Source organism: Tupaia chinensis, unplaced genomic scaffold (genome assembly GCF_000334495.1).
Source record: "Tupaia chinensis unplaced genomic scaffold, TupChi_1.0 Scaffold000367_1, whole genome shotgun sequence".
NCBI lineage: Eukaryota > Metazoa > Chordata > Mammalia > Scandentia > Tupaiidae > Tupaia > Tupaia belangeri.
The window spans coordinates 1082883-1092839 of record NW_006159864.1 but is presented as its reverse complement, the minus strand read 5'-3'; the positions used below and the strand labels follow the sequence as shown (position 1 = coordinate 1092839).

At 41.9% G+C, this 9957-nt stretch overlaps 1 protein-coding gene across 2 annotated transcripts in view; it reads left to right on the top strand.

Moving 5' to 3' along the window:
* ACSM5 (acyl-CoA synthetase medium chain family member 5) overlaps positions 1-9957 on the top strand; it is a 26393-nt gene that overhangs the window by 9700 nt on the left and 6736 nt on the right. For both annotated transcript variants that reach the window (XM_006153296.3, XM_014589669.2), the window contains exons 4-10: positions 31-238; positions 2509-2652; positions 5497-5650; positions 6149-6228; positions 7586-7709; positions 8398-8478; positions 8629-8730. In XM_006153296.3, coding sequence (XP_006153358.1) covers positions 31-238; positions 2509-2652; positions 5497-5650; positions 6149-6228; positions 7586-7709; positions 8398-8478; positions 8629-8730 — 893 coding nt within the window. The remainder of the gene's footprint in view (positions 1-30; positions 239-2508; positions 2653-5496; positions 5651-6148; positions 6229-7585; positions 7710-8397; positions 8479-8628; positions 8731-9957) is intronic.

Sequence of the window (9957 nt, the reverse complement as noted above, 5' to 3'; positions counted from 1 at the left end):
AGGTAACATCCCCTCTCTCTGTCATGCCAGGGGTCGTCATGATTCCAGGTGTCTCTCAGCTTACAGAGAAGGACCTCAAATATCGACTTCAGGCATCCAGAGCCAAATCCATTATCACCACAGATGCCCTAGCTCCGTGGGTGGATGCCATTAGCGCAGACTGCCCCTCCCTCCAGACCAAGCTGCTAGTGTCAAACAACAGTTGGCCAGGCTGGATGAACTTCAGGGAACTCCTACGGTGAGTTGTGGCTTTCCAGGACAATAGCATTAAAATTAAGTCAAGGCTTTCTCCTGTAAGACATGAAACTCATTGCCAATTATCCGGAGTGTGGAATAGAAAAGAATGCTCAGTTTGGAACATGATCCTGGAACATGATCCTGGTGACCACCTTAAAGTTCAAGGTCTCTTGTTCAGTTAGTACTAGATTTGTCACCAGCCTTTCTATGCCTTGTTTATAATGGTGATAGTAATTACTAGAGCTATTAGCAAGTGTACATGAGAAAACTTGTGTGAAACACCTAGTACATAGCAGGTGACCAACAAATAATAAAACAACTGACCTGTATTGAGTGTTTGCTTTTTGCTAGGCATTGTGCTAGGTTAACATTTGCATGCATTCATCCTTGTAGCAAAGATTTAATGAATATCTATTTTGTGACGAGTGTTGTGTTTGGTGCTCAGAACACCAATACATTCATAATGAATAACATATAATCTTATTATTATTTCTCTGTCAGAGGCTCTATGTGTTCCTCAGAGAGACACAGAGAGAGAGAGAGAGAAAAGGGGAAGCCCTCCACGGGGCATGGTCAGCTACAATTCCTTCTCCTCCATTTTGGACATGCATGCACGTGTGCCGAGTGTGTTTTTCAAGCTGCTGGGGCCAAGACTTGAACCTTGTGGTTGGCCAAGTGGGAATCTAGGTCCCTTAATCATTAGATCATGGGGCTGGCTTAGATATCATTTTATTTAATCCTTGAAAAAAAAAAAACCCTATGAAGTGCATTTTAACTCATTCTTACAAGTAAAGAAACAGACTTGGAAGAGTAAAATGACTTACCTAGATGTAGTCAAAGTAGTCAAGTCAAGGTTGGGATGGAACCAAGTCACATTTGCTTTGGAACAACAACCTGGTGGAAGGCTTGCTGGGAATTTGAGACTTTTTCCTGACTGATGTCAGAACACAAAAGGGGCCCCTCGGGAGCCTACACCATTGGGTCACAAATGTTCATCCCACAGATCAACTGCATCAGGTTTACGTGAGTGAATTTTTTTAAGTTCAGATTCCAAGGCCCTGCATCTGACATACTTAACCAGACATATCTGAGCAAGGACCCTGGAATCTGCATTTTTAGAAATCAGCCCATGTAATTTTTTTTAGAGGTTTTTGACATAAGGCATGTGAACTCACCAGAGAGACAGAAACAGTGAGAGGAAAAATGAGAGATCACCCCCCAGGGGAGATGGCCATTCACATTTCTTTCTTCTCCATCCTCCTCCTGGGATCTCAGGCACACCCACACATATGCCCAGTGTGATCTTCAGGTCACCAGATCCAGGACTTAAAACATAGACCATGTGGGAAGCCAGCAATGTAACCACTGGGGCCATCTGCTGGCCCCAGCCCACATAACTTTAATGACCTTCCATGTTGGCCTAGATGAGTGGTTCTTAATTGTGGCTATGAGTGAAATGAATGAGGAGCTTTTAAAAATACACATCAATGGGACCAGCAGTTGACCTAATGGCTACGTCACTGGACTCCCATGTAGTTGACTGCAGTTTGAGTCCCAGACCTGGTGGCTTAAACTCACATCAGGCATGTATGTGTACGTGCCCAAGATCCTGAGGAGAATGGAGGAGAAGGGATTGCGGCATGGCCATTCCCTGGACGGTGATTTCTCAGCTTTCTATCTGTCTCTGTCTTTCTAGCGAGTGCACGCGCCTTATAGCAAAAATCTCTCCAAAAAAATAAAAACAAAAATACACATCATGATTCTGCTTTCATTGTGTCCAGAGGGTTGGGGGGAGCAGGCAATTATATTTATTTTTTAAGCTTCCCAGGGCATCCCAAGATGTAGCCAAGATTGTGAACCAATGGGTGAGCTGATTCCCTAGGTCACAGAACTTTGGGATTACCCAGATCTCAAATTCTCATATTTGGGCAAACTTTTAGAAAACAACTCTAAACTTTTAGGTACTGGGGCTAGGGGTTAGTTGTACCTAAACGTGCAGAATTATGAATGCAGACATGCAGATTCCACCAAAGTCCTCTTCCCCTGGTCAAAGAGCGTGGGATCTTCTGAGTGAATCACCTGATCACCTTGGGCCTCAATTCCATCATCCGCAAAAGAGTTACAATGATGGTGAGGTGGTAATAGATAACATAAGCCAGAGCCCTCACATGTCGTATTTATTGAAATGGTAATCATACTGCTATAAAAATTATTGGTATCAAAACTATTTTTACAACTGTTAGTACCACCTCGTGTTTCTACATTTTACAGAGAGGCATCTACAGAGCACAACTGTGTAAGGACCAAGAGTCGGGACCCCCTAGCCATCTACTTCACCAGTGGAACTACCGGGGCCCCCAAGATGGTCGAGCACTCCCAATGCACCTATGGACTGGGTTTTGTGGCCAGCGGAAGGTACTGGAGCCAATGTGTCTGGAGTGTCCCAGAACAGGAAGTAGGCAAGTGAGCTGGAGGAAGGTGAAAGAGGGGGAAAGTGGTAAAAGTTGAAGTCAGAGAGCTAACAAGAAGCAAATATAAATAGGTAGGATCTTGAAGGCTTTGAGCTGTCAAAATGAAAATCTGAGATATAATAAAATGATAAAGAGTTTATTTGCATATGAAGCCATCTAGGAACTGGAAACCATCAGACCAAAAGAAGTCTAGTGTGCCAATACCAAAATGTCAGAAGCAAGTGTTTATTGGAAAAATGTGGGAGCAAAAAGGAAATTATTTCATTGATTTGCAATTACAAAATTGCCTTTTTAAAGAATCTTGATGAAAAGTCTCTAGTCACATAATCATATATTAGGTGGCTGCTTCTGATTGGTTGCAATTAAAACTTTAATTTTGCCTGACACAAGCATGACCCACAGGTTAAGCTGACTTGAGTAAAGTTTATCTTATGTTTGCAATCTAAGAAAGATTAAGGCTATTTTTAAGGCCTTTCATTTTGTTTGTTCAGGAAATTTTCCAGGTCTGGTCTCCATTATTTTAATTTTTTTTTTTTAAACAAGGCTTTACTCTGAGAGAGGTGAAAAGCCATTGGGTTATTTATTTTTTAATAGTGGAAAAACAAGTATAACATAAAATGTACCATTTTAGTCACTTTTAAAAGTGTATAGTACAATATCATTAAATACATTTGCACCATTGGGCAACCATCACTACCATCCGCCTCCAGAACTTTTTTAATCCTTTCAAATAGAAACTCGATAAAGGTTGAGCATTCTTAATCCCCAGTTCTGGAATGCTCCACAATCCAAAACTTTTTGACATCAACATGACATCACAAGTGGAAAATTCCATGTCTGACCTCATGTGGTGGGTCACAGTTAACATGCTATAATATAAAGATATTATATAAAATTGCCTTCAGGCTATGTAAATAGAGTATATGTAAGACATAAATGAATTTCATGTTTAGGCTTAGACCCATCTCATTACCTATCCTCAAGATATCTCATTATGTATGTACAAATATTCCAGAGTCTGAAAAAATCCTAAATCCAAAAGTCTTCCTGTTCCAAGCATTTCAGATATGGGATTCAGCGTGTACCCATTAGATGATTTTCCATTACTCTCTCCCGGCTCCTGGAGAGAGTAATGGAAAATTACTGTATTACTAACCTCTATTCTACTTGCTGTGTCTACTAATTTGACTATTCTATGTACATCACGTAAGTGGCATTATATAGTACTTGTTCTTTTATTTTGAAATTTAGCTTTTAAAAAAATTGCTATGGGGCACATGTGCTCACTGGAGAGATGACAGAGAACAGCATCTTTGGCAGGGTCTTGAGACACTGCAATCCCCTTCTACTTCCTCAGGATCCTGGGTACTAATGCATACAATTGGTGTGTTTCCAGGACGACCCTGGGATATGAGCCCATGGTTGTTTATATGGCCTCCAGCCTTACAGGGCACAATATTATGGCTGTACCACAGTAAGCTAGGCCTGATTTGATTTTTTAAAGGCTCAATCCAGCTGTTGGGTTGATAATTGCTGTAGGAGATAAGAGAGGAAGCAGAGAACCAATAAAGAGGCCAATGCATCAAGACAAAAGGATGGTGGCTTGCCCAGTGGAGCAATAGTGGAAGGAGTGAGAAGAGGTGAGGTTCTAAATGTATTTTGAAGATAGATCTAATAATATTTGCTGACAAACTGGATGTGGAATGCAAAAGAAAGAGGAGAGATAACTTGGATGACTATAGGTTGTATGGCCTAAGCAACCAGAGCACTTAATGATAGGATGAACACTGTACAATGAACTGTCTGGTGGATGAGAAGTTAATTTTTGGTGTAAATTTGACGTATCTCCATATTCCTTCTTTAAAAAGTAGAGATGTTGAGTAGACATTTGGATACATGTCTAAAGTTAATGGGAAAGATTTATGCTGGAATTAGCAGCACAAAGATGGTATGTAACACAGTGAGAATGGAGTTCAGTTATGAGTAATATACATTGAAAAGAAAAGGATCTCAGGACTGAGGACCTGAGGCACTTGTGTACTGAAAGAAGGACTCAACAAAGGAGTCAGAGGAATAGCCAGTGAGAAGGAGGAGGATTAGCACAGTGTGTGTCCCAATGAAGAACCTGACCACTCTTCAATCTCCCATGTTTGTAGGCACCATTTCTCCTTCATGGGGTGCTCCTCCTTCTCTGCCTTACCCCTATAGTCTCCGTGTATCATTTACATCTAACTTAAGTGCCATTTCTCTGTGGAGGTATTTCACAGACTCCATTGCCACCCTTGTTCTGGGTTAGGTGCCGGTTTTCTGTAACTATACAAGGCTTTTTGTTTAATTCTACAAGGACCTACCCTCCAGGGACTTCCTAGCTATTTAAACTTACTAAGCTATAAGCTCCCCAAAGAAGACTATTCATTTATATATCTCTCTCATACTAAATCCAGATAAAGTGTTGAATAAACGTTGACTGAATAAAATGTCCTTATTAGGTTGTATTGAGATTATTTGCTCCCTTATAGATCATCCCCACTTTGCTGTAAAGTCCTTGAAGACATGTGTCTTTTTAATGCTATATTTTTAGCTGAGGGCACTGGTACATAGAAGATGCTTAATGCTTAATGAATGCTCATTGAAACAACGGCTGCCTTGGCGGGTTTTTACACAGATTTGATAAGGATAATGAGTACCACTGTGGGCAGGGCTTCTAATAAGGTGAGATGGATAATATAATTTCTTTTTAGCAATAGAGGCATTGCTGAGAGTGCTGATTTTCTCTAATTATTGGCAGGCGGTGGGTGGCCTTGACTGAGTCAGACATCTTCTGGAACACAACCGACACTGGCTGGGTGAAGGCAGCCTGGACTCTCTTCTCTGCCTGGCCTAATGGATCTTGCATTTTTGTGCATGAGCTGCCCCGAGTTGACACCAAAGTAATCCTGAATGTAAGAGCCCTATAGCAAAATTCTCTCTAAAAAAATACAACTCATTTATGTAATTTCTAGCAGACTTTAGTCCTCACTGGCTTTTGGCCAGAGGCTTCAGTTCTTCACTATTTGCATTTGTTCATAGGATGGCATGGGTCTACTCACAGAATGGTAGCTTGCTTCCTCCAGAACAAGTGATTCAAGAGAGGGAGAGGGAATGGAAATGTCTAAGCCATAGTGTTTAAATAACTTCAGTCTCAGAAGTGATACCTCTCACCTTAGCAGTAGACTATCAGCCACACAGACCAGCCCTGGTACAATGTAGGAAGGAACCCTCCAGAGTGTCAATACCAGTAGGTGGTGTCCCTAGGGGCCATCTGGGAGGATGAATACCACACACAATTTCCAACTGCTCTTCTTTGGTAATGAGAATATAAAGACCCAGTTTTCCTGCTCCGTCTCTACAAAGTCCCACCCTAGTGATTCTAAAATCTTCCACCCTTTGTTTTTGTTTAGGTTCTCACCAGATTCCCAATCACTACCCTCTGCTGTGTCCCAACCATCTTCCGGCTGCTTGTGCAAGAGGATCTAACCAGGTACAGCCTATCTGTTTGGGGCTTTGCGGTCCTAAGTTCATGAACATACAACATAAGTACCCACATACACACCCCCCACTTTCATTCCAACTGTCTTTTTCTCTGCCTCTCTTTCTCTTTCTCTGCACATCTCTCTCTCTCTCTCTTTCTCTCTCTCTCATTCATACACACACACACACACACATACCACAAGCACACACATCCATATCATTTGTATATATTTCTCAAAGATGAATTTCTGACTTCCTGGAATTCTCATCCATATGGAACCAAATACATTTAAGGCACTCTGAAATTTCAGCACTTGAGGTGTGCCTGCTATTTCTATGAAATTAGAGAAATTGTGACCAGGACTTTTTGTTCTATCTTGACTAGTGAGTCAACCACAATAGATGCCATCCTCTAGCCCCAGATTAGCCCCAGCCAGTCACTCTTTGGGTATGTGCCATTAGGCACCTAAGAGAAGGTGACGAGACACTGTGGAGGGTTCCCAACACAAAGCAATGCCTGCTGGCAGGACAGGGCTAGTTGCTGGGTATGTCTAGAGAGTCTGCCACCTTCAGTAACCTGCTGATCTGACTATGCCTCTGTCTTCTATCTTCTCCCAAGTCCTCACCTTCCCCAATCACATGTACCTCACCACACACTGCCTAAGAGAAGGAGTTCTCACCTGGTTCTCACGGTGAATGCTTCCATATGAGTTCATCCCATTCATTGATCTGCTGTGTATATCCCCACATTCTGATTGTAGCCAAAGCAGGCTCTGAGTAATTAGTCTATGAACAATGTAGCTGGATGATACTTGGTAATACTAACTAATAATCAAATGAATTTGATCCAAAGGAAAAAGAAATTATTGAAAATATATTTGTAATCCTATTTTTTTAACACACTGGATTGATTTGTTGAATTAAGGGGTAGTTTTGCAACATATTTAATATCTTGAGGAGTTTTTGGCCCATTTGTCAGAATTTAGGGGTTCTGAGGGGGACATTTTCTCTTTTTAATCTATAATGAATTTATCTTTTTCAGTCAGATTTTTTCAACCAATTTATTATTGATCAGTTTGTATTTAAATTATTTTGACCAATTCACCTGAAAATCAACATGTTATTCCAAAACACATTATGTAAGGCTCTGATTTTATCCCAAACTCAGGTAGGATTAATTTTTTAAAAAATTATCTGTCCATGAGGAACATGCCTGCAAAGTCAGGAGATGAAGACCCCTGAAGCAGATTATAAAGCGAGGGTGCTTACCTTCTAGGCTTCCGGAGGTCTGGACCTGGGCCTCAGTGCTGGAGGTTGGGGTAGACATGGGGATCCTGACATTGACCTTGTTTTCCTGTCTGAGAAAGGTACCAGTTTCAGAGCCTGAGGCACTGTTTGACTGGAGGAGAGGCCCTCAACCCTGATGTGAGGGAGAAGTGGAAGCAACAGACATGCCTGGAGCTGCACGAAGGCTATGGCCAGTCTGAAACAGTGAGTGCTGGCATGGCCAGACACCAGCCCCTGCACCTGCGCCTCAGGCCTCAGCCAGCAGAAGAGGATCATTGGTCCATAGTGCCTCCTACCTTTCTAACTAATAACTTCCTGACTTTTATCAGGGACAGACTTCCCCCAGGGGAAGAAGCTGGGAGCAAATTTTCACCAGTTTTTATGCCCTTTTGATTTAAAGGTCATTAATTTCTCAATCACACCAGGACCAGCAAGCTGTCTCTCATGACCAAAGACAACCAACGTATCTCCCCAGTCAGAGCCCAAGATCCTAAGATCTTCGGCAGTCATGTGGACAGAGATCTGGGGGCCAACTGAGTCTTTTGGCTCAGTTACACATGAAGTTCTTTGTATGTGGTGTCCATTAGGGTGTTCCAAAAACAGTTGTTGATTCTGGAAAGGAAAGAAGGGGGAAAAGTGAGGAGGAAGGGAGGGAGGAGAGGAAGAAAGAAAAGAAGGAAAAAGAGATAGAAAGAAAGGAAAGGAAGGAGGGAGAAAAGGAAGAAGGAAGAAGAGAAGAAAGGAGGAAAAGAGAGAAGTGGGGAGAGGACAGGAGAAAGAAAGAGAAGAAAGTGAGGGAGGAGGCTTAGAAGATAGGGCTTGAGAAAGGCCTTGGCCAGGACAGGGGCCAAGGGGCTAAAGCTTCTCCTTACTGACACTAGTTTCTCTCTAGGGTGTACTCTGTGCCAATCCAAAAGGCACAAGAATCAAGCCTGGATCCATGGGGAAAGCATCTCCGCCCTACGATGTGCAGGTAAGACAGCCTCTCCCAGCTGTTAGGGAGGCTTGGTTTGAAGAGTAGAGTAAGACACACGTGGCAAGTTAGCAATGTCAGGCTTGGCTGGTGGGGTGTCCTGGCTGTGTAGACATTCAGACATGCACCGTTCTGTGATCTCTCCACCAGATTGTGGATGATGAAGGTAACATCCTTCCTCCAGGAGAAGAGGGGAACGTTGCTGTTCGCATCAGACCCACCCGGCCCTTCTGTTTCTTCAATTGCTATTTGGTAAGAGGTAGGGGATGACCAATCTCACAGCATGAGAGTGTGTCACACTTCGTACACTTCCATTCGTGTAACTCTGATATCACTGCATGAGGTGGCTTCATAGCTTTACTGATAAGGAAGCTGGACAAGTGAACTGACTTATCCAATATCACACAACTAATACTGCAGGATGTGAGATTTAAGCATCAGTGTGTCTGAAAGCACAACATATGACATGAAGACAACCCCACCATTTTAATGATGTGAAAAATGGAGATTCAGGGAAGGAACTGCCCAAAGGTCAAACTGCAATTTTGTGTCAGAGCTGAGTTTTCAGGATTCTTTTTGTGGTTTTCTGTCAGGGCTTGCATTGTGGGATTTCAGACCACGTTCCTGAGATAATCCAGTAATTACCTGTCCTTCACACACACCTTGGTTCTGTTTATGTTGAACAGTCGTTAATATCTTCTCTAGAAAGCCCTCAAAGCTGACTGTGTTAGAAACACCTCGGAAGTCTCAACTGTTACTGATACCTGAGCCTCACTTTGGCCTAATTAAAGTTTATGACTGTGTGAATGGGCTCCTCAGGTGATTCAAATGAGCAGCCTGGACTGAGGGCCACCCCTTTAGAGAAATTCCATATTGTGTGTGTACTAAGCTGTCAATCAGTAGTGGAAGAAGCAGATAAACATTCATTTGTTTTTGGAATGTCATCTTTCAGTGATTTTTCTGTGACTATAAGAGAAATACTATTTCACTTTATTTTATTTAAAATCACTTAAACTTACAAAAAAAAAGAAACACTATAGTCATCACACCAAGTAGAGATAGTGTTACAGTTTTAATGTTTTTCCTTCAAATCATTTTTATAAACACTAGTGAATCTTTGATTTCCTGAGGTTTTTACTAATTTATTATTTATCAAGTACCTACTTTAGGCCACTGAGTATACAGTGATACCCAAGCTCTCAAATGTGCAGCCTCTCTGTCTGCAACCATTCCACTAAGAGAGTACTAAAATCATTTGTAAAGTTATTTTCTAGGTAAGAGCCTTTACTGTATCCAATTTGTTCTTTCCATCACTAGTACCAGCAGTTAGTTTTCATTCCAGGTTACTTTGAACTGAGGAAAAAAATGTTAATTTCTTTATGAGAATCATGGCATTATGGAAATGAATAGAACATGTCAGACTAGAGTTTCTCTCTGAATGAGCGGGTCACCAGCAGGGCTGGCAAGTTAAGCTCGCCT